We start from the raw sequence: 24,891 nt of genomic DNA on the forward strand, positions 1-24,891 counted from the left end.
TACTAGATGAAGAAATGTACTTATAAATACGTAATATAACGGTTTGTTAAATTCATTGAATTTTTCTATTAGCTTTTCTGGTACATGTATTTATATGGTCAACTGTGCTGAAGTCTGAGCGGAAGTGTGCCTGTTCTTTGGTTGTATGGTGTCGATCTTTATGTTACATTATTGTGTTTGCTTATTATGTCGAATATGCTCTAGTTTGTCATTATAAATCAAATACCTATGTGGGCTTTAACCCAACCCGCTAACAATTATTAGTTTAAATTAAGTATTTCGTTCACTTTAGGTTTTTTACAGTATTTAACTTAAATAGCGGAGCGCAAGTACACCGCAAGTACCGACGGTGTCTTACTGGACATCGTCGAAACCGGAAAAGTTTATTCCTAAATAAAATTAATTAAACACAGGTTAGAACATTATTTCACTTAATTAAGCACTAATTACTCTAGTGATATCAAATTGAAAAGGAAATGAGTGAACAATATACATTGTGCGTTGAATTTGCTTACATAATAAAATTTTAAATTTAGAACACGTAACATATCTACATTCACACACAAGTTTAAATCGAATTAAAATATTATAATGATGTTTAAAAAAAGGAATTATAAAATACAATTATCACTATTAATCCTTATATTACAATTATTAAAAACAAAAGCTAAGTGAATATTAAATGGCGGAGTTTCTCTCTTTTTACTCTTTTTCGGGATCATTACTTAATTTTAACAAACTTTTGTAAAGCATAAATACAAATATAATCGCTGATACAAGCGTAGTTATATATGATAATTTATATTTATTAAGAACAAAAGCTAAGTGAATATCATAAGGCAGCGTTTCTCTTTTTTTACTTTTTTCCGGGATCATTACCTGATTTTAACAAACTTTTGTGAAGGGTAAATATAAACAAAATCGCTGTTACAAGCGTAGTTATATGACAATTTATATTTATTAAGAACAAAAGCTAAGTGAATATCGAATGGTGGCGTTTCTCTTTTTTTACTCTTTTCCAGGACCGAGATCATTACTTGATTTAAACAAACTTTTGTAAAGCGTAAATATAAATATAATCGCTGATTTGTATCACTAGGCTTGTGCCTAGTTATATGATAATTTATATTTATTAAGAACAAAAGCTAAGTGAACATCAAATGGCGGCGTTTCTCTTGTTTACTCTTTTCCGGGATCATTACTTAATTTTAACAAACTTTTGTGAAGCGTAAATATAAACATAATCGATCTTACAAGTGTAATTATATGATAATTTATATTTATTACGAACAAAAGATAAGTGAATATCAAACGGCGGCGTTTCTCTTTTTTTATTCTTTTCCGGGATCATTACTTAATTTTAACAAACTTTTCTAAAGCGTAAATGTAAACGTAATCGCTGATACAAGCGTAATTATATGCTAATTTATATACCGGGTGTTTCCTGTAACAGGAGCATTAAATTAAGCTGTAGGCTGTACTCCTCAAACTGACCAACATTTGTTCAGCAACTTTTAAAAATAACTAGTGTTTTGATGTTCATTACACTTTAAAGTTTATTCTAAGACGCAATGTATTGCAAAATTTGTTATGTTTAAAGGGTGACAAGCAACGTCAAATACACAGGTGGCAGAGTACATTGAAAATAATATTTAATTATTATAATCTAAAAAAAAACATAATTTTAAAAAGTTGCTTAACAAATGTTGGTCAGTTTGAGGCGTGAAGCCTCCAGTTTAATTTATTGCACCGTGTATACTAAAAACCAAAGCTAAGTAAATATCAAATGGCGGCGTTTCTTGTTTTTATAATTACACACTAAATAACAAAGAAATGTAAATAATACGGTATAAAATAACTTTATTAAATTAACATTTCTAACCCACAAAACAGTAAACAAAATGCACTCATCGAGAAAAAAAAAATATGATGTCTAAAAATGTCGTGTGATTCTGGCGAGACATGCACGCCTTCAACATCCCGGTTCATCAATGGGAGAAGCTTGACGAAGACAGAGATAAGTGGCGCAAACTGGTGTCCGACGGTAGTAAAATCCACGATGACGCTTGGTTTAAGACACTCGCAAGTAAGTGAGCCAAGCGTCAACAGCGCGACAACTGTTCGCCACGGGCACACTACACCTGCCTGTCTTGCGGTCGTGGTTGCCGCTCCCGTATTGGCTTACACAGCCATGTGAAACGTTGTCACCCTACCTGACACTGTTTTGTATAGTCTGCAATAGACTGAAAGGCCTATGATGATGATAATGATGACTTTATTTTCATATTTATACGATAACAATATTGATTTTATATACAATTTATACAATGAATCTTTTCAATTGTACGAACGAATTATAAGTACACAACAATTTTGTTAGATACGGGTAAATATCGGGTAGATTGGGTAGTTTCGGGCATTTTCCCGGTATTTACCCGCCGGGGCCCGGGGCCCATCTCTATATGGGACCAACCCCGAAATTGCGAAAAAAAAATTGGCTGTTTTGTTACATTTTATAAGTCCATTTTCTATGGAAGGGTATTTCGTGATTGGTCCCATAGTAAAAGTTACTCAGTATAATCCCAGAACCTCCCGGGCAACGGGAATGCACTTATTTTTTAGCCACACTGTATAAGACATATACCTACACCAGACGGGTGGTGACCGCGAGTCGTCCTATAAGCTCAGTCTATAGGTGGTTGGTCTGTGGTCCTATACAGACATTTGATCCTCAAAACAAACCTGATCGACTGATACCATTAATAAAAAAATGACAAATACCCTATATTCTGGACAAGAGAAAGGGATAGTAAATAATTTCTTATGACGTGCAGTGTGTTGAGGTATCTTAAAATTATTAACCTACCAAGAAGTGAGTGGGAGTCAATAAAGCTGTTAATGATTTTGTAAAGAAACATTATATCAAACTGTGCTCAACGATCATCAAGTGTCAGCAATCCAACGTAGCTAATAAGACGTATAACATAACTTTATGCTTGTCAAATAAGTTGCTCTCCCGACATTCCGATAAATTGGAGCTAATAGTACCGTTAATATTTTATGACTATTGTAATAAATCAACGACAATAAGGTACACTGTTTTAACGACGTTCTCGGTGTCTGTGTATAGGTATACTATTAGTGTTTGTAACACAGTGCGTATTTTAGATACGACCACATATCCTAAGGGTAATTAACATAATGTTGACTATTATATTTATCCTTATTAAGTATTTCAGCACGCAATGCATTTTTTTTAAATCATACCGTCGCATTTACTGTCGCGACATCACAATTGCTATAAATAATGATGCTAATGTTCGCAATAGATTCATTGAAGTACTAAAAAAACAAAATTAAATTACGCTACCAGTGGTTATGTCTAAATTAAAAACTTCTTTCAGGATCGTTTTTAGCACTATAACCTACGTCACGTTTCATATGTGGTTATATCAAAGATACAGTGTGTATACATATAATATTGACTAGTAATTAAAATGTTATAAAACTGTAAATTTTATTCAGCTGATTACCTTAATGTTTAAACTTAAGTATAATATATATTATATTTACCAAACATAAGGACTACTGTTTGCATAACATATGATACGTAATATTATTATATATTATTAAACCATGAGAAAACTACTTTATCGTAGTATTTATTTACACTAAATATCCATTAATATAAATATTATACCTAGAAGGAAATAAGCCATTTTAGGAAACTAACTTGTGGTAGCCTAAATTATGACCCTTTTTAGGGTTCCATAGAAAATTGATGATTATGCAGCCTTGTTTTGTTTGGTTTCCTCGCATTCGATATGAAAAGTTGTTTTACCCTTATCTTGGCAAGGGTCAAGATATTTTAAATTTAAATATTTTTTTAGTTATTTGTCACCTATTGAGCATACTAGACTATTAAAAAATACATACAATGCCAATCCCTCGACAAACTAGTTACCTACTTTTTAGTATATTTGTAACCTAGTCAATTAGTGTTCAATTCATCTACTGTAAATTGAGGGTAAAAGCGCTTATATAATAAATCAGTGATGAATTGTAAGAACTATGCATTTATCACTTAGTTTTTTATTTGTATACCTAACATAATTTAACTACACCTACCTACGGAATTACGGATCCCAATATCGAGTTGTTGCATCAAGCGAAGATTGAAATACTTGAAGCCGCGTAATAGTTACTCAATCACCTGGCAGCGCGCCAGGCGACTGATAATGTTAATTGTCGGAAAGAATACGTACCTAAAACATACTGAATGTCTTCTGATTTCTGAACGATCCAAACCCGATGGCTGAGGTTCATTTCGGTCCGGAGATTGAAATTGTTTTAGGCACGCTGCCAAATTATCAAATAATTTAATTTTTAACAAAATATAACTACTGCTCATGCTGGAGGTGCTATTTATAATCCACACCAGTTTAACACGCATCACTTAGAAATTAATGCAGTTTATTATAAAGTTCAAATAAATAGAGGAAGTTGTAATGTAAATAAATAAGTTTTGGCAAAAATAAAATCTGGATACACCTTATACACCTTACCATACCTTACGAGATAATAAATGATAAATAACATGGTGCGGTGCATTATATGCTAATACTTGTAAATCGCACAATAGTGTAGGTATAGTATCTATACGCGTACGGAAGTAATCACATGCCCGTGTAAATGAAACCCATAGTCCTTGGCAATGCTTCTTGAATTTAATTATAACTAGTTACGTATCTGTCAAAACCGCTTGAAAGTTGGCAAGTGAGCGGCAAAGATCGGTAGCAGAGCAGCAAAATTAGCTTATAACATTGAAATTTTTTGACGGCATGACGTTTTATATTATTTGGATAGCCTTAACCTCGTTAAAGAGATTATCATTATTTGTATTAAAACTTATTTTACGCGATTAAGTCCCGTCGTTGTGAATAATAATGATTATTTGTATGTCTTTACCCATCGGAGAACAATGGTAATCCGGACATTTGAAGGCGTCCGCGGAGCCGAAGCCAACTCCTAGAGGCCCTTATGACACTTTAATGTAATATAAGGTACACCGAGCGGATGCTGTCCTTGCCTGTGTCATGGGACGCACACAGAGGCACCAGTCGCCAGGGTGTACCTAAAGATTAAAAATTGTTGGAATTTAAAATGAACTAGGCTGTTCGTTAAAAGCAATGGACTATTAAATACTGGGATATGGAATATAAAACTGGACGCCTGCTTATAAAACGTTACCTATGCAATTTGATTTCGGGCAGACGGTTATTCGCTCCCACAAGATGGGCCACCACAAAAAGCGACATCTAAGATTGCTCAAAGGCAACACCAGTGTGTGGGCTAAGCTTAGAGGTGTGTCTGGATTTAAACATAATTATCCCTCGAGAACGCAGCTCTCGCGGTTCCACTCTTGACGGCCGGCTAAGGCAAGCCAGAGGCAGAGGGAAACCTTTTGGGTGACAGAACTCCCCTGGAGCACTCGCGTACGTGGGATCGCTACTCAGCTCGCCACGAGGTGCCTTTGGTTGACTGATGGCATTGGGAAGACCAGCGGGCGATGAGGTCGTCAACTGGTCACATCCCTTACGCCTAATACTTGTATGATCATTATCATAAAGACCTTACTACGCATGCTGTGGGACATGGTTGATGTGCGTAAGATTGTCCAGTAGGTATTTATTTATCTATACCGATAAAATATTTTATAATAGCATGCATTCTTTAAATATATAATGTAATCATGTATAAGTATTACAGTATAATAAACAGTACAAATATTTTTTATTAACGGAAACATAATGGGTCATATTCCTTAACAAAGAACTTATATAAGAGAATGGATTTTTTACGGAACAGTGATGAAGTGACGGCCGGCTCTTGTGAAATAAATATGATTATGTATGGGTTTTGTTTGGAAAGGTCCCTTCAACCCGGCTTGTATCACGAACCCGTCCTATATTCCCACAATACCCCAGATAAAACACAAAGACTTCGCACCCTTACTGATAAAGTTATTAAGTTATTAACGTCTAAGCGCACTTACGTAGTCAGCTGGGTGCTAATAATAAAATGTAATATAGTATTTATAGCGTTGTAACTAAGACATGATGTTTACAAGTTATAACTATTTCCGCAACACCGCAGGTAATACAACACCAATGCCCATGGATGCTTATTAACGAGTAGGTATATTTATGCAGGGCTAAGTGAAGATTTAAATTAATTATTACAGCAGGAAGTTCCTAAATAGGTCACTAGGTTGACGGTGGACGGGGCAGGATTATATCATAATAATGCCATAGAACTCTATTATGTTTCACAAAGTGAACAAAGACATTGTTAAGAGCCGGGAATAGGTTTGTCGAAGAGTTTTATGGTACATATTACAGTGCGGCACTTAGATATAACAAATGTGACTTTTGCTTTTATAATATTTATATACCTATTTGTAAATTGGTTAACTGTCAAAAAATATATTATCATTAAAACGTAAAGAATAATTAAATTATGTTCGTGCCCTTAAATAATGACTTAACAAAGTAAGTTTGACTAAACGTGTTAATTGTTATAAATGAGCGTGTAATATATATTTTCATATGATGATTTTATAGAATTTGTTATAATTGTATAAGGTTACCTACGGCCCGTAGGACCACACCTTTTTAAAGCTTGCAGCACAAAACAGGAACGTTTTTGTGTTGAATTTGGATACCATCAGCAGAAGCTAAGCGTCTTGTGGTCGGCAGATTCAGGCGCGACGGGCTCGCGCGGCCTAGCGCGCTGCGGCAGCGGCGGGCGCCGCAGTCGCGCCCGGCGCCCACCGCGTCGCCACGCCGCTCGCTTCCACGCAAATCGATACAAGCATGCCACCACATGCACGTTTTACTACCTCACCTAGACGTGTTATGGCTGTTTAAAAAGTTTTATCGCGCAGTTTCTTTTAATACTTCATTCTACTTCATCGCAGCTCCTTTTTCGACAATTTAACGCGCTCTTGACAGGTCCATGCCGCAACGTAAACAATACCAATATAAATCGTACGACTTAACAGCTGACTCGGGGAACAGCTGACTATTGTTATGTGGACATAACGGGCACAGGCCCGTTATAACAGTTTAACGATTTATAGCGATAAGTATTTTAACTGTGCAGTTTAATGTTGAATATGAAATTAAAGTTTGTAAAGGAATACGAAAGTTACTTTTTTAATGTGATAATCTCTTACATCAAATTAATGGCGCGCGTGATCGCTCGGTATGTCCGTCTGTTTAATAGACCGTTTCAGATATGCCATTGATTTTGAGTTTATTAAAGTAAACGAAGGCCGCGGTTTGCGTGGACGCGGACGCGGGAGTTGGCAGCGGCGCACGCGTCGCGGCGACGGCGCGTCATGCCCTGACTCGGAGTAGGGAGCGCGTGCTCCGCCAGTGCAGCCTTGTCCGTCCGAGGATATGTCCCTGTTATGGACTACCAATGCATCGTCGTGTATACGGTCATCAACATCGCTCCGCCGCAGTTCGACCAAAATGCGGAATTTTCCGATGGCTGTATCACGTGGCTTAAAAACAAAATCAAAAGGTCAGTGGCACTATTACTAGCCAAAACATTTCAGTTTCTAAATCTACATACAGTACATACCTGCGAGTAAGTCAAGGGGTTTAGATTTTTTAATTATTATTTACAAATCATTATAATATGTAGTAAATCCAGTTACCAACTTAAATAGTTACAATTTATAAATTAAGTTTCTTTTAGATAAAAATAATTTTGTAAACCTTGTAGATCTACTTGCTTGACGCTGATTAGTATATTTTGTTTACTAATTTAGTATACCTTACTTAGTTATGAAACGGCAATTTTAAAACTTCAATTTTTATTAAACTGCTTGTAGTTTAGACAAGTTGGCTCTTCATAATACGTAATTATTCATATACCGATTGAATTCTAAAAAAAGAAAATAACTCCGAAATGAAAACCAACGATAAGATTATATCCGTATGCTTTCAGAACAGTAGCAGTCTATCTCCGATCTTTGAAGCTAACTCCCAACAATGGCATAATTCACGGCAATCTTGCCTGCTCGTACTACAAACAAGGCTTAATAGATCTCGCAATAGACACATATAAGCGCGCCATAGAACTTCAGCCTAACTTTCCAGATGCCTACTGTAATCTAGCTAATGCTCTCAAAGAGAAAGGGCACGTCTCCGAGGCAGAAAAGTGCTATAACGTGGCTTTACGTTTATGTCCCTCTCATGTTGACACTCTAAACAATCTCGGCAATGTTAAGAGAGAGCAAGGAAGAATTGAAGAGGCAACTAAGTTATACTTAAGAGCTTTAGAAGTGTTTCCAAATTTTGCAGCCACTCATAGCAATTTGGCGTCCCTCTTACAGCAACAAGGTTAGTTAAAGTGCTTATTTTGGTTATCAAATATTGGCGAATTGTTAACATGACTTTATTTTAATTTTGTTTTATAATTTGCGATAACCCACCACCAGAGTATATATGTACTATCCCACCCATATTTACAATCAGTCTATCGTCCAGGATATAATAGTGTCTTGATTCTTCTTTTATGACCAATATATTTGATCAGTATTTTGTTTTGTACAGTTAAGTAGCGGGAAATAACCTATCATATTGCTAATTATTGCAACCAGGTATTTAACTTAACTTAATTTTATTTAAGGAAATTAGACCTTTGATCACGCAAACAATAATAACTAAATTCTTATACTTACGGTGTTTATATTGATTACAAATAAATAAGTTAAATGTGGAATATTTGTTCTATAGTTATAATATAGTGTTATAATACTTATTTAAAAGTACCTAAATACGGATGTGATAGTATCGTATATAAAAAATGTAATGTTGTACATCCTTGGTTAAAAATAATTGCCTAGTATTAAGCGTCTTTTATATAAAATTAATAATTAGACGCATTTAAATATAGAAGCGACTAATTATTTTTTTGTACAATTATACTAAAATCTATTACCTGATATACTTAATTTATTACTAATTATTACTTTTAATGTGTCCTACGCTAACATGAATAAACGGCTGCTAGTCACTGAGAGATTTTATCTGTGATTAACAACATTTCTTATGACAACTACGTACTTTTTTAATTGTGCCAAATATATGACTAATTATAAGTATTGCTTACAGGGAGGTTGAAAGAGGCATTAGCGCATTATAAGCAAGCTGTAAATATACAGCCAAAGTTTGCCGATGCTTACAGTAACATGGGCAACACATTAAGAGAAATGCAAGATATAAATGGCGCTCTTGCTTGTTTCAGAAAAGCTATCGATATCAATCCTACTTTCGCTGACGCGCATTGCAACTTGGCAAGTATTTACAAAGATTTGGGTATTATTAATAATGCAATTGAATCATATGAAAATGCTTTGAAACTTAAACCGAACTTCCCTGACGCTTATTGCAATTTAGCACATTGTTTGCAAATCATCTGTAATTGGGATGGCTATAACGAACGAATGCAGAACATTTTAGCGATAGTCGAAGATCAATTAAGTAATGAAAAATTACTTTCTGTACACCCACATCATTCCATTTTGTACCCTTTGTCGAACGAGACCCGGAAAGAAATCGCCGCCCGACATGCTACCTTGTATGTTGACAAAGTAAGAATGTTGGAAAAAATTAAATTTAAGTTCCCAACAACATTGCATGGGAGGTTGAAAATTGGTTATGTGAGTAGTGATTTTGGTAATCATCCCACGTCACATCTCATGCAATCGATACCAGGACTACACGACTCCACACGGGTCGAAATATTTTGCTATGCTTTAAATCCAGATGATGGAACCACATTCCGTAGTAAGATTAAGGAAGAATCTGAACATTTTGTTGATTTATCTTCTGTCACATGTAATGTTATAGCAGCTAAGAAAATATATGGGGATGGGATTCATATATTGGTCAACATGAACGGATATACTAAGGGAGCGAGGAATGAAATATTTGCTTTGAGACCAGCACCTGTTCAAGTGATGTGGCTCGGGTACCCCGGTACCAGCGGAGCGGATTACATGGATTACATAATTACTGACGAAACAGCATCCCCAATATCATCAGCCGGATATTTTAGTGAAAAATTAGCTTTTATGTCACAAACTTATTTTATCGGTGACCATATGCAAATGTTTCCTCATTTAAAAAATCAATTCAAAATAAAGGGTGACGATGAAAGATTTGAAGGTACCGTTGCAATAATCAATTCACCCGAAAACTTAATTGAACCGCTTCTAGTAAAGGAAGAGAACGAAGTTGTACAGTTTGAGAAATATCCACCTATTCAAGTGCTTACGAGAGAAGTATACATTCCAAATAAGCTTATTGAAGTTTTAAATACTTCTTATCAATCGCAGGTGCGTACTATTGACATTGTGGGATATGTAAATAATAATAAATTTGTAATAATAGATTTAAGATTCCGTTAACTCTCTATAGTCTTTTAATTGGGTGCTACCATAGTGTGGGCATGAAATCTCTACTCATAAAGAGCAGCATCTGCTAATATAACTTATTGCTTGAAATGTATGTAACACCATTGTTCAGTGTACAGACAAGTCATAAATTGCTTAAATAAAACACATATTGTTATTCTCTCCATATTTTTAGTTATTGCAATTGAGTAATGGCATATATTTATTTATTGGAATATAACAGAACACACGGAAAGATTTCTTTTATAATCTCTGATGATTTTGGATGCCAATATTTATCCTGGAGGACTGACTAGAGAAGGCATCAACATCTAACGAGTATCTTTTTGATGCGCTGAATTTTCATAATATTCGACTTGGTCGATGTTTATTTTATCTTTGATTAAGACTCGGTTACTTTGTTAAAAAAAACGTAGTTTTAATAAATTTATTGAAATTCCGTTTTTTTAGGTATCTATCAACGATATGGCAATATACAGTGGAATTTCGATAAATAATAACAACAAAAAAGTTGCATCTGGTGAAGAGATCCTACAAAATGTCATATTTACATCGAGGATGCAGTACAGTCTTCCAAAAGATGCAATTGTGTATTGTAACTTTAATCAATTATACAAGGTCGATCCAGGTGTTATGAGCATGTGGGTACAAATATTAAAGGAAGTACCAAAAAGTGTTCTTTGGCTTTTAAGTTTTCCTGCTGCAGGGGAACCAAATATACGAAAAGCTGCAGAGGATTTAGGTAAAAAATATTATTGAACAAACCAATTTTATTAATCAAATTAATACGAGCACAATCGCATACACTAAACAAACGAAAATATTATTAGCAACAGGGAGTATTACTGCAATGTTCTGCCGCCAATTATTACCACCATTATTGAGTGCAGCACCAGCACAAACCGTAAACAACTTACTAGTATAAACTATGCCGTAGATTATTGACAAGTTTAAAAAAAAATCACGAATAATTATGACAATGATGCAACAAGGCGGGTACAGACCCGATAAGTACTGTTGGGCTGTTTGTGCTAGTGGCGCCCCCTACCCAGAGTTTTTCGTAATATTTCCTATTTGCTTGACAAAAACCAATCGATTGACTAGATTCTGTAATTAACACCCACTGATCGCAAAACTATATCACTCATATGTAAGATGTTTAACAATAAGGTATATCATATTGTGTTAAAATGTCTTTCGTCAGTCGCGTTAAAAATATATTACGCTTTGCAGGTTTAGAGCCAGGCAGAATTATTTTTACGAAAATCGCATGTAAAGAGGAACACGTGCGCCGCGGGCAGTTGGCGGATATTTGTCTAGACACGCCTCTGTGCAACGGGCACACTACGGCCATGGATGTGCTGTGGGCTGGCACTCCGCTAGTCACTATGCCCGGAGATACCCTAGCGTCAAGGTAAGCATCTGGTGCGCTTAGCCTGTACCAAAATCGGCTCCAGACCCTGGTCAATGGTCTCTGCGTGCAACGTCACATTGTTGGTGAAGACAGGATGATCTCTATACACATAACCTGACGCCGTACGTTGCGTCCGAAGACCAAGCGGCCATTTATTATTGAAAATCTGTAAAGAAGTTGGAAAGTCTGGCTACTGGTCAATGAAGATCAGCTTCGCGGGGCTTCATATATTTAATTTATGAATAATTTAATTTTGAAGGCTCTTTACATTATTCCGGATATTCCAGTGTTTTAACATGGTACGTTTATATTTTTTATTATTATTTATTTAATAACATTTTACTTATCGTTTGTTTAATCGATTAATTTTTTATCGTTCTTACAGAGTCGCTGCATCGCAATTGAAAACATTAAACTGCCCCGAACTGATCGCAAACAGTAAGATGGATTACGTTAACATTGCAGTGAAATTAGGATTAGATTACCAATGGTAAGTAGTATATTTAATAAAATTAAATTTTGATTAATGGTAGACTCGTGCATGAGAGGAGGCCTGTTCCCAGCAGTGGGAGGTTTATAGGCTGATATATTATTTATATACTTATGTTTGTATCTCCTTTGATTTCACAGGCTTATAAATCCCGGTCTTTTGATAGGCTTGCGTGGGGATATAGATCCTTAGAGAGCTTTAATGTCATGTAGAACGCCTGCTGAAACCCGTTCACAGGCGCAACAAAAGACACCCATGAACCGGTCGCAGCAGGCATTGGGACTATTGTTATTGTAGATGTCGGCGGCAGATCGTAAAATCGGGCATATCGAGATATTCCTAACCATATCACGAAACGCCGCCATTTCATGATCTGACTAGCGACTACCAGCCATATCGTTCAAACCTCAACGTTCGACGATTTGCCTGGCAACGTTTAGGCATATCAAATAAGTAGGGTGTGATATTCCTAGACAGATCATGAAACGCCGGCATTTCATGATCTGCCTAGCGACCACTAGCCATATCGTGCAAACTTTAAGGTGTGATATTCCTAGGCAGATCATGAAACGCCGGCATTTCATGATCTGACTGATAGCGACCGCTAGGCATATCGTGCACATTTCAAGCGTTTCAAGTGAAAAGATAAATATTAATTATAAATATGAATTCGAATTATATTGTATTAGGCGGCTATATTTTACTGTTTTACAACAAAACAAAATGCGAAATCAGCTAAATCACCTATGATGCCGTAGATAACTAACAGTTAAACTCGATCAGCTGATGCTTTTCCGCCATCTTGCCGCAAACCAAACTTACGACGAATACATTGCTCCTATCGATCTGCCACCTGTTTAATTAGGCAGATCGTGATATGCCTGGGTTAATCTTAGTTAGAACATGAAATGGCGGTGTTCCATGATATACCATAGTACCTGCCAAATCTAAGCTGGTGCCAGCTAAGAAAGCTGTGTCCTTGCCCAGGCTAGAATTGAGCTAGATTATTGAAAAACGTCATGGAAAGTTTATCAATAAATAATATCAAGCTCTTCTGTTGGAAAGATTCGACTGCCGTTTTAGGGTAGTTACAGGGTGATATAAAATCCTGGAAGCCGTTTGTATCATACAGAATACAAACTATCAAAGAAATAGCACCTTCGGATTGCTGGCGTTACGTCAACTTCGCTGAAAATCCAGCAGACTGCGCGGGTCACGGAAACAGCGCTACGCAGTTAATGTAACATCCCTTGTGGTGAATGACTAAATAAATGTAAAATAAAACTATATTAAATCTTAAAAACACCGGCCAAGTGCGAGTCGGAATCGCGCACGAAGGGTTCCGTACCATTACGGAAAAAAACAGCAAAAAAATCACGTTTGTTGTATGGGAGCCCCATTTAAATATTTATATTATTCTGTTTTTAGTATTTGTTGTTATAGAGGCAACAGAAATACATCATCTGAGAAAATTTCAACTGTCTATCTACCACGGTTCATGGGATACAGTCTGGTGACAGACAGACAGACGGACAGACGGACGGACAGACGGACAGCGGAGTGTTAGTAATAGGGTCCCGTTTTTACCCTTTGGGTACGGAACCCTAAAAACGCCCCTGCTACCAACGTGTTGAGTTACGCTTACGAGTAGTTAACATCTAGTAGAGGATCCTATAATAAGGCCTACCTTCACCGACCCGCCTACCGGATAAAACTTTTATTTTATGAAATAAAATATGTTGCTGGACATTCCTATGTAAATAGGGTTGCCTATAAAAATATGGTCAAGGCTATTTTTAATTAATTAAAAGATATTTTTTTTCTTCAATTTCCAATTCTTTAATGTTCAGGAACATATTTTATCCCATAAAAAACATAAATGTGAAATGAGAGCCAAGTTCAACATTAAGAATATGCGTCGTTGTTGACTTCGTCGGAAAAATAATTGAGATCTATATGGGTGCCAAGTTCTAGTTCGCTTGGGATATAATTAAAGTTCTGGATTTGACTTGGCTGGTTTTTACGTACCCGCTTTATTATATATGTCTATGTTCATCATCATCATAACTTAAGAGCTTTGCTCTTGTCGGTGGAGTCATTGCCAATCCTTTCTTTCCTGGGCCAGTCTTTTGATTTGCTCGTACGATGCATTCTCTTTTACTTGGCTCAGATATGTGACTCTAGGCTTTCCACTGCTTCTCGTCTTTTCAATTTTGCCTTCCAGGATGTTTAGGAAAAAGTTGTCGTTTCGTATTAGGTGTCCTAACATCTTGCCTCTCCCATTCCTTATGCTATTTAATGAGCTTCGCCTTTCTCCTACCATATTCAAAACCTCTTCATTCATCTTTCTTTCAGTCCAACTAATCCTTTACATCCTCCGCCAACACCACATTTCGAAAGCTTCCAACCTTTTTCTGTCTTTTTGTCTTAGTGTCCACGTCTCAGTCGCATACAACGCAATGCTCCAAATAAACACTTTTATCACTCGTCTCTTGGCTTTTTTGGAAATGCGCGCCTTAAGTAGGTCTTTTTTGTTTATTGAAGGCTCTTTTAGCCATAGCGATTCTCTGCTTGATGTCTTCGGTGCATCTAGAGTCATTGGTTAACACGCTTCCTAAATATTTGTACTGATTGACTTATTCTATGGGTGTGTCCTGTAGTATGATGGCTTTGTAAACTTTTGGGCGGTTCGCTGCTGTCAATCTGTTTTTTGCAACTGTAATAGTTTTAGTTTTTTTTTTTCAATTTATTTTAAGTCCGAATTGAAAAAAAAAATCATCTATTTTGGAGACTAGTTGCTGTAATTGACTTCGGTTATTGGCAAATGGCGCTATATCGTCCGCAAAACGTATGAAATGAATTTTGTTTCCGTTTACTTTAATTACTCCTAAATCTGATTCTGTTATAATTTTTATGGCCTGTTCTATGAAAATGTTAAAGATGAGTGGTGATAGTGAACACCCTGTAGTGTTTTACCTTGCATGCCTGGATTACTTCTCTGTAACTCCTCCCTTCTTTGGTTTCTAGCGTAAGAATCCAATTGATCGAACCTTTTAAAATTGCATTCCCTGGCTCCAATTAAATTACTATTTTCTTGATCTGCGCCTGAAAATCACAGGATAACGTTACGGAGATGCTTAAAGCTCTCGCGAACTTTCCTGTCGCGTGCGAAGTCTGAAACCTCTGCCCCGCTTGCTGTTTCATAATTCCTGAAACTTACCTTGCTGTTTTTCTAATCATTTCATGTTTTTATAATAATTTCAAAGCTAATCGACCTAAAATTCACTATAAATTTTGTGAACAAATATTTTCAAATATTTTCAAAATTAATAACGAAGTAAAGAAGAATTCTAGAAAATGTTATTGCTAGCTATATAAGCGGCCCAGCGGACATCTGAATTCAGTTTGCTTCTAGTTCCCAACAAAGGAACATCAGTTGTAAGGGTCCGTGCGGGGCCAAGCCAGGCCCCGCACCATCAAGAAACCCTCGATCGCGCTCATTAAAAGGTTACCTGTGTTCCTGGCGAAGTCTGGCGCTCTCTGCACGCACCCAAGTCCGGTGGTGCTTTGCAGTTGCTCTAGCGGAGCGCCTCGTCTCCTAGGCGCGCGCTATCGGTGCGCCTCGCCTCAACAGGCGCGTGCTGTCACCGCGCCTCGCCCGCTATCGGCGCGCCTCGCCTCAACAGGCGCGTGTTGTCACTGCGCCTCGCCTCTTTGAAGAGCGTGCTTATCAGCGCGCCTTACCCAGCGCGCCTTACCGTGCGCGCGCTATCAGCGCGCCTTACCCAGCGAGCCTTACCGTGCGCGTGCTACCAGCGCGCCTTACTGTGCGCGTGCTGCCAGCACGCCTCACCTTTGCGCGTGCTATCTGCGCGCCTTACCTTTGCGCGTGCTATCTGCGTGCCTTACTCTTGCGCGTGCTATCTGCGCGCCTCACTGTGCGCGTGCTACCAGCGCGCCTCACCTTGCGCGTGCTATCTGCGCGCCTTACCTTTGCGCGTGCTATCTGCGCGCCTTACTGTGCGCGTGCTACCAGCGCGCCTCACCTTGCGCGTGCTATCAGCGCGCCTATCCGTGTGCGTGTTCCTACCTTTGCGCGTGCTATCTGCACGCCTTACTGTGCGCGTGCTACCAGCGCGCCTCACCTTGCGCGTGCTATCAGCGCGCCTATCCGTGTGCGTGCTCCTGCCTTGCGCGTGCTACTAGCGCAACTATAAACGTATTTTTATTCTTTTTGTAATTTAAACCATCTGTTAGCGTGTCATATTTAGACTATAGCCGATAAATAAAGAACCTACCCCTGTTATATCTATCCTTTCCTTTCTACCTCCTCACTCCCAGCTCCGTTACTCACTCCTCCAATATACGTGGAGGAGGGAGTAACGTGACAACCCCTGTCTCACTCCTTGTCTGATTCTGGTTTTCCCTCTCATTAGGGTTATACAATGTCAATGTCTTTATCATGTCTATGTTACTTTTCTAAAATTTAGTTAGTTGGTTTTCTTTATTTGTAGGTATCTTTGTCTCAGTTTTGTAACCACACAATTGCCCATCTGGATGCCAAATTTCAACTTGCTAGGTCATCTGGAAGTGGGTTAGGTTTTTGATATTAGGTGAGTCAGTACGTATAATTTGATCGCTATTGTGTCTGAGCGCGTGGCCATTGTTTTTTGAGCGCGTGCCACGCTCAGACACATCCACCTATCCTATCCTATTTGACAGCGTCCGTCAGAATTATCCATTTAAACCGGTCATATAATGACTAACCGACTATTAGTTGAGTCGTTTATGTTTTATACCACAGCTCAACTGCGCATTTAGGTATACTTTTGTTATTTTTATTAACTGATTAGCGATACATGTATAAGTTTAGGTTTAGTATTTCAAACAGGGTTTTTATTTGCCGAATAATAATATTCTTACGACAACAGTCAAACGTGTCAAGTAGTATTATTTTCTTCTTATGTTTAATCATGTTTTGTCTCTTATTCCAGCCGACGATACGTCCGCGCGAAGGTCTCCGAGGCTCGCTTCAGCAGTACGTTATTCGACTGTAAACATTACACGCGTGGATTGGAGTCTTTATATGATAAAATGTGGAAACAATATCAGAATGGCGAGGAACCAGTCCATATGAAAGCGTTTACGTAAATAATTTTTCGAGTGTTACGAGCTTTCGGGAAAACGGTAATTCAATTTTGATTGGCCGTTAATAGTGCCCTTGCTTAGTGTGTAACTTCTTTCTTAATAACTAAAAGGTATTTTTGAGGTCATATAAGTGTTCAGTAATTTTATAGTCTGTCATGTGATCTTAAAATTAAAATCGGTAGGTATATTTATGTAAGAAAGATAATTTAAATTGGTCTAGAGTTTTGTCAGATTCAAATTGTTAATACTTAGTAGAGTACTTATAATAAGTATTATCTACCGCGTTTTTTTACAAATAATTCATGTAATAATAATAATAATAATGTCTCGACCAACACCTAGAGAGACTCTCGCTGGGTGGTTGGATCAAGGGTCAGATGCAGAAGGCGGTGATCTTGGACACGGCGCGGATAGTCCGCCGGTTCCTCTCTCTGCGGCCCTGACCACCGGCAGCTTGGGCCCTGCCTCGCTGCTGGCGGCACCCTAGGTTAGGTTTTTTATAATGTGTTTATATGTATTTTGTATTGTTTTGTTAGTGTTTTATATTTTACTTTTATATACATATTATAAAAATCCTAACTTAAGAAAAAAGATTAATAAAGAGAAATAATAATAATAAATGGTTAACTTTCAACAATAAAACACACACGAGAAGTAAAATACATTTGCACCCGTGTGTAACAAACACAAAACTTTTCACCTAACTATAGCGATGAAAGTGCAACATCCACAGGCGTTTGACCATCTTCATCAGTGGAATCACTCATTTTTTTATGATATTATAACAGAAAATTCTGGAAGTTGTGTATTTTTACGTGAGTCGGAGTCGGTGAGGATTTTTTTAAAGTAAAATGTTTGTTGACATTTCAACTTGTGCGTTCAGAATTATATTCAACATCATTATAAAAAAAAAACAAATGTTTCTATCGAATTTTAAGGTTTGTGACTTAAAATCATTAAACAAAGCTAAATTTGGTATCTTTTTAATTAATTCTCAAACCATTTATTTATGATAATTAATATCGAACGAAACATTATTAATAACGTTTTACGTTTTGTTATTTCTCAAAAGCTACTTAAATACGCTCAAACATCCAAGGTCAAATTACATTCCCCACTAGTGGATAAAATGAGCTTTTACCCGCTTGTTTTAAAGGATAAAAGACCGCTTTCCGAGCTAGTGAGGGGGAAAATTACTTCTACCCTCATTTGTTTATTTTACGTTCAAAAACATTCGAAATTCAATACTGAATTTTTTCGTTGTCGTGTTCGAGTTACGTGGTTTGACCCATATGTCAAATAAGTATGGAAAGCGTATACGAACACTGCACTGAAATAATGGATTTTACTAAAGTATGGTTAAATAAAGGCCTCCGTCCAGAAAAATCCATTTAAAATAGAGAAGTATATACATAACGTGAATGAAATCATCCGTCAATGAATGTTAATCCAAATTGTTAAATATTTCATCTGCTGTATACTTACTCGAAGTAAATAATGAATATTTATATTTATTGAGTGTGTATTATTTCAATACCAAGTACAAATGAAACCGAAGTTTTAGCAATAACACTTAGTAAGGTTCTCTAAATCATTGCCGAAAATTATTTCGTCAAATGTCATTTCGCAACCAATTATTCGCATAATTACATTTCGCCGAATCATCGAGTGGCAACTCAACACAATAATTCGTTAAATTCTAATTTTGTTTTATTTAATTAAAAAAAATTAAACCCTTAAATCGACATGGGAAAAAATCTATTTATAATAGTTTCGAAAAAACATATGACATGTATGTTGGACGTTGCCAGGTTCGGCGTAAAGTAATGAAATAGCCGCAAAAGGAAAAGACGTTCAGTATTTTGGACGTTGCCGAGTATAGAACACGTTATTTATATATATTATAAGTCAAATTCATGTTTTTTTTAATAAATATAATTGCATTTTTTAATTAAATATACACTTACCAACTCAACTTCAACGTCAACTTATGTAATGAATTTAAGTAAAATATATTATTTTTTATATTTTTGTTGTTTCTACAATACTCTTAACTTAATAGCTCGTAGGTCTTGAAGAACCAGTCATTAACGTCATTATTTAACATTAAATAATCTTAGCGGTGTATCGTAGGATGCAGTAACATCTGAGCAATGGTTTTTATCAAAAATTTCGTAAGAAATTTCCCAATTGAAATCAGGTCTTTCTTTTGATGAACGAAAAGGAAAAGTCATCTGCATTCGTTTAATGAGGGCTACCGCGTTTAATTTCGCCGCTAGGGCCGCTAGTGTACATCTCAGAATAATAAATATGCATAGAAGCTGGGCAAAAATAAGAGCTTGGTAAAAGGTATCGTATTCACAACACGCTATTACTTTTTGTCTATGAGTGAGTGAGACAAAAATTCGCAAGTACTTTCGTTTTTTTCAGCATTGATTGTCACAAAACGAACTGAGGAAAATGTCAAATGGTTGTAATTGGTTGTAATATAATCCAGCCAAATAAAATATATGTTCGTTATTTCACAGGTGTCAACTGTAACAACTTGATATAGTCGTATTATTTTAGGTGAAATATTTCGCGGAATTTCAGCGGTCATCTTGCTTAATTTTAATTATATTGTTGCTATTCCTGAAAGTTTGTTGGAAAACGTGCTGATTTTTTTATTTGTAATGGCTTAAAGTTCCCTATGTGATAATGTCTTGTGTGATCGAGAGCTGTAAATCGCGTACAGGAAGTAAAGAAAATACTCACGAACCGGTAACCTGTAATCGGTGTTTTGTTCAATTTTGAAGAAATTAATTTAGGACCTGACCTAAACATTGAAATCGATATGTTGTTTATGTAATTATTACTTGCATTCAAGTCTGTATAGATTTTTGCATATATTTTCGAAATTTTCTGCTAACTATGAAAGGTTATATTCTTGGCATAGTGATGTACTGTGTATTTATCGACCCCAGGTCAATAACCTATCGACATTTACAGCTTTCTTATAGTTTGGCCCAGGACTGTCTCATTTTAATTGATGAGTATAGTTTTCTTTGTTCTTACTTACTGACAGATTGTGTTTGCCAGGCTATAGTATAATACTAAGAAAGACAGGAATCATTGATGAATGTTCCCTTTATTAATATTGTTGGTTTACCTATCTCACAAAACTCAACTTTTTTATTTTAGATTTCAAAAGGACGAGGAATAGGGAATATTACTGCAATGTGCTGCTACCAGAGTGCAGCACTAGGCTTTTTAGTAAACCGTAGAGTAACTTATACATGCTATACCTTTAACAGGTTTTTGACAAGTTTTTATAGGACCTACCTATCTGCCTCTTTATCGCTCGAATACGTAAGAGTGACAGAGATGTTAGATAATAAAATAAAAAATTAATAATATTCCCCATTATTTCCCTAAAATATTCCCTATATTCCCTAAAAAAAGGTTTTTTTTATAAATATAGCAATATTTTAATTATGAAAGCAAAAGTATGTAAATGATCGTATATTATATTTGTTGTGACTTATTTTCAAAAGTGTTTTTCGATAAAACGGCACGTTAAGATCGCTCGCCTTCTTTCTAATGATAAAAAAACGAGAGGTATAGTTAGACGATTCTGAGTGGTAGACTGCAAATGAGATAAAAGCTATATTAGGTACATGCATAAATCCTCATGCCAGGCGGCTCTTTGATTACAAAGATTGCATAATTATTATACTTTTTATGATTTCTAGAATATGAAAATTATATAAAGTATAAAAGTTATGCAATCCTTGTATTCAACGAGCCGTCTGCTACAGATTTTTTGATATTACCGCGTTTTTTCAGGTTCAACTTTCATTAGCCAGACTATTATTAATTTGCCAATTTCGTGATTATTTTTTTACACGACACATAAACTTATGCATAATTTATCGATATATAAAGTCGACACAGTTACATCCCTAGCAAATTATCAAACTTGTGACACCCTACACAAATGAGGAATAACAAACATATAAGTATACATCTCTTTTTGACACATTATCTAGACAAAGGAATACTATGTAACATACAATCGATACATATAATAAAGCGGAAGAGGGTCGAAAGTCTGTACATGGAAGATATTCAAAAAAATATTGGCTTGGGATACTTAGAATCGATAACAGAACACGTTCCAATAATTTTTAGAATTTTTGTTTGTTTATCTGTTTGTCTGTTTATTTGACCGCGCATCAAATGAAAACGGCTAAACGGACTTTGATACAAACTTTACTAATCTGTCAAAAAAATCCACGGCCATGTTGTAGACTATAAAAATTAGAGGAATTTTACCCCAAGGGGGTTAAAAAGGGGATGAAAGTTTGTATGGGGTTCAAGATTTATTTTAAGCTAGAAATTTGAAACTTCGTAAAAAGATATATTACTAATTTCAGCGTTTTTGAAAATTCATCTCCTAAGCAGGTAAAAAAGAGGTTGAAAGTGTGTATGGAGATCAAATTTTTTTTTCGTGTGCATTACTTGAATCTTTGTATATGGTCATATTATTATAATACATGAAAAGTGATTTCAGCGTTTTCAAGAATTCGTCCCCTAACGGGGTTAAAAGTTTGAATCCATTACAAATGCTTTGAAACTTCTTAGAAAGGTATAATAGACGATTACAAAAAAAAAATTCGACGTTTTTGGAAATTTAACCCCTCAGGGAGTTGAAAAGGGGATGAAAGTTTGTCTTGGGGTGCAAATTTTAGGGAATTTCTTTTTGTATATTTTTTTTGTTTTTGTTAGGTTATGTTTTTAAATTAGCATTTCCTAAATAAATCTATTACATATATAATAAAGCGGAAGAAGGTCGAAAGTCTGTAACATGGAAGATATTCGAAAAAATGTGGCTGGGGATACTTAGAATCGATAACAGAACACGTTCCAACAGTTTTAAGAATTTTTGTCTGTTTGTCTGTTTATCTGTTTATTTAACCGCGCCTCACGTGAAAACGGCTGAACGGATTTTGATGCAAACTTTACTAATCTGTCGAGCAAATCTCCGGCCAGGTTATATGCTATCATAATTTAACCCCTAAAAGGGGGGTAGTCGCTACACTCGATTTAGTCGAAAATGCAGGTCCTAAAATACGGCGTTGCGTGAACAAAATATTTCACCAAGCCACCGAGATTTGTGATGTAAATATGTAGAGGGGGGGGGGTGTCAACTTTATCTTGATATCTATATCATTTAAGCTACTAGGCCAAGTTTGGTATCGTTTTCGAATAAATCAGGGATGCCGAATTCATTTATGATATCGAAATGATACCATTCCGAAGTTTAAACCCAAAAAATATGAAAAAAATACTTTTTTTTTAATTCCCCTTCACGCTTAAACCGCTGAAACAATTAATTTTGAATAAGGGCGAAAGTTGGAGTGTAGTGTAATTTAGTGGTACCTATTTAATTGTAAAATATTTTATCTGGACTACATTCCTCTAGCGTATCCATCTGTCAACTTTACTTTAAGTTCCGCCTCCAGGGGAGAGTGAGATAAATTAGGGGTGAATTAGCAGCTTACTGACACAGACCGAATTCCACGCGGGCGGAGCCGCGGGCACAGCTAGTAGGAAAAAAAGTAATATAAAACAAGTAATAGTGCCACGAAATTGGCACCTGAAGTACCCGTAGATGGCCGCACATAGCCATACGGTAACGCTCTAATAGCGCCATTTATCTACTAATTTGCCAATTATTGGTTACAATATATTGCACTAATTTACGAGACTGTCTATCTTTTTATTAAATTAAACTTGTACATAAGTACTACAAATATCATGCATATTAAATATATGGTAATATTACATGTTTTCCTAATTAGTCCTAGAGGGCGCTTGCTGGAATACTAAGTAGTGGATCAACTTTTTCTTGTCGTTATTCGACACCGTTGTGTTGTTCAGGGGACAATTATAGTGACACATTTGTTAAAGAGAGTACTTGCTTATTGCTTAGTAATGGCTGACTATTTAAGTGTCTTGTAACTACCACAAAATGCATGTTTTACCATAATTTGTTTTAAGAGCTGCCCAGGGGAAAGTAACCATGACAACAAAGGATAATAAAAAGTTGAATCACTAAATTAAAAGTGCCTTCGAGGAAGTGTAGGAAATGGGCGTAAACTGTAGAAAGCAGCACAGAAGCCCCATGTTCATTGGCGCGTAGCGTACTTAATTCAAGTTTCCATTTTTTAATTTAAGCCACTAGATGGCAGACCCTAATATGCGAAATAGAGCCAGCGTGTAGTGTAGGGGGCAGCACCTGCTCAGAAGCGTGAATTGTTTTTGTGATGGGAAGATGGATGGAGACATACTCAACGGTGTTGTAAATTAAACTTAGGTTCCAGGACGACGATACGTAGATGTTTATTAATGGTGATAGAAAGGCACCTGTCACAATACAGCCAAGAGGTTAGCCCTCCGTGGCAGTTATATAAAACACTTTCGTAGATTACTTAATTATTATAAAACTTACAATTAATGTGCTCATATAACCGGCGCACCTCTAGACTACCTACATCCAGAAGTCTAGAGGTGCGCTGGTTACAAGAGGTCGTGCACAATACACATTGCACTTATATTCTTATTGTTTTAACAATTTAGATCACAGTTACAATTAAGTTTATGAAGTATATGAAGAATTATAAAATAACCACAGAAGACTAGGAAAATGTTGATGTTTACTGATCGAAGTTTTGTAAAGTGCCAGAAATAGTATGAAGGTTGATAGTGTAACGCTCCGTCACGCATCGTTACACTACCGGGGTCGCCCTGGAAGGGAAAATCCTGGGGCTTGGGGCAATATGACCTTTCCTTAAGCTAAACTTAGGGAAATTAAAGAAAATTCAAAATTCAAACCCATAAGAAAATAGAAAATATTTATATAAGAAGATAGAAAGTTTTTTAGCAGGAAGTGAGCTGATGAAAAAAGTTAAGTAAGTAGGTAAATTATGTAAGTCGGTGAGTAGGTAAGTAGTAGAAGAAAGAGGGAGAAGCTCGTAAAATGAGTGTTTACATGTGTAGATGTTTGTAGCTTGTGTGAGAGTTTGGTGAAATGCTCCCTGTACGTGAGTGGTCTATCAAGGGTGACTCCAAGGTATTTAGGGCATTGCTAATATCGTAGCTTTTCGCCGATGAAATAAACCGTAGGTTGGTAGTTAGCCATTTGGTTGTTCAGATGGAAACATGTTACCTCCGTCTTGCTTACGCTAGGAATTAGTCGCCAAAACTTAAAATAATCTGCCAGCCTGTCTAGATCCGCTTTAAGGGTTTTTTCCCAGAAGAATAGGATTTGCTTTGTGAGACCAGTGCGTAGATAAATTTATTAGC

General features: G+C 36.4%; 1 protein-coding gene across 1 annotated transcript; it reads left to right on the top strand.

Moving 5' to 3' along the window:
- The first annotated feature begins 6,844 nt into the window (after window positions 1-6,844).
- On the top strand, window positions 6,845-17,820 carry LOC134754696 (UDP-N-acetylglucosamine--peptide N-acetylglucosaminyltransferase 110 kDa subunit-like). The gene is made up of 7 exons (XM_063691034.1): window positions 6,845-7,590; window positions 8,020-8,414; window positions 9,189-10,414; window positions 10,943-11,234; window positions 11,726-11,906; window positions 12,292-12,396; window positions 17,391-17,820. The coding sequence occupies exons 1-7, from the start codon at window positions 7,475-7,477 to the stop codon at window positions 17,545-17,547; spliced, it is 2,472 nt and encodes an 823-aa protein (XP_063547104.1). The 5' UTR covers window positions 6,845-7,474; the 3' UTR covers window positions 17,548-17,820.
- Window positions 17,821-24,891: the final 7,071 nt, after the last annotated feature.

Source organism: Cydia strobilella, chromosome Z (genome assembly GCF_947568885.1).
Source record: "Cydia strobilella chromosome Z, ilCydStro3.1, whole genome shotgun sequence".
NCBI lineage: Eukaryota > Metazoa > Arthropoda > Insecta > Lepidoptera > Tortricidae > Cydia > Cydia strobilella.

What these genes read in the sequence shown, in the direction of transcription:
- LOC134754696 (XM_063691034.1), top strand. Translation starts at nt 7,475, where the DNA reads ATGGACTACCAATGCATCGTCGTGTATACGGTCATCAACATCGCTCCG. An exon ending in GTCCCTCTTACAGCAACAAG is followed by an intron (nt 8,415 to 9,188) that starts GTTAGTTAAAGT and finishes TATTGCTTACAG; the next exon opens with GGAGGTTGAAAGAGGCATTA. An exon ending in ATACTTCTTATCAATCGCAG is followed by an intron (nt 10,415 to 10,942) that starts GTGCGTACTATT and finishes CCGTTTTTTTAG; the next exon opens with GTATCTATCAACGATATGGC.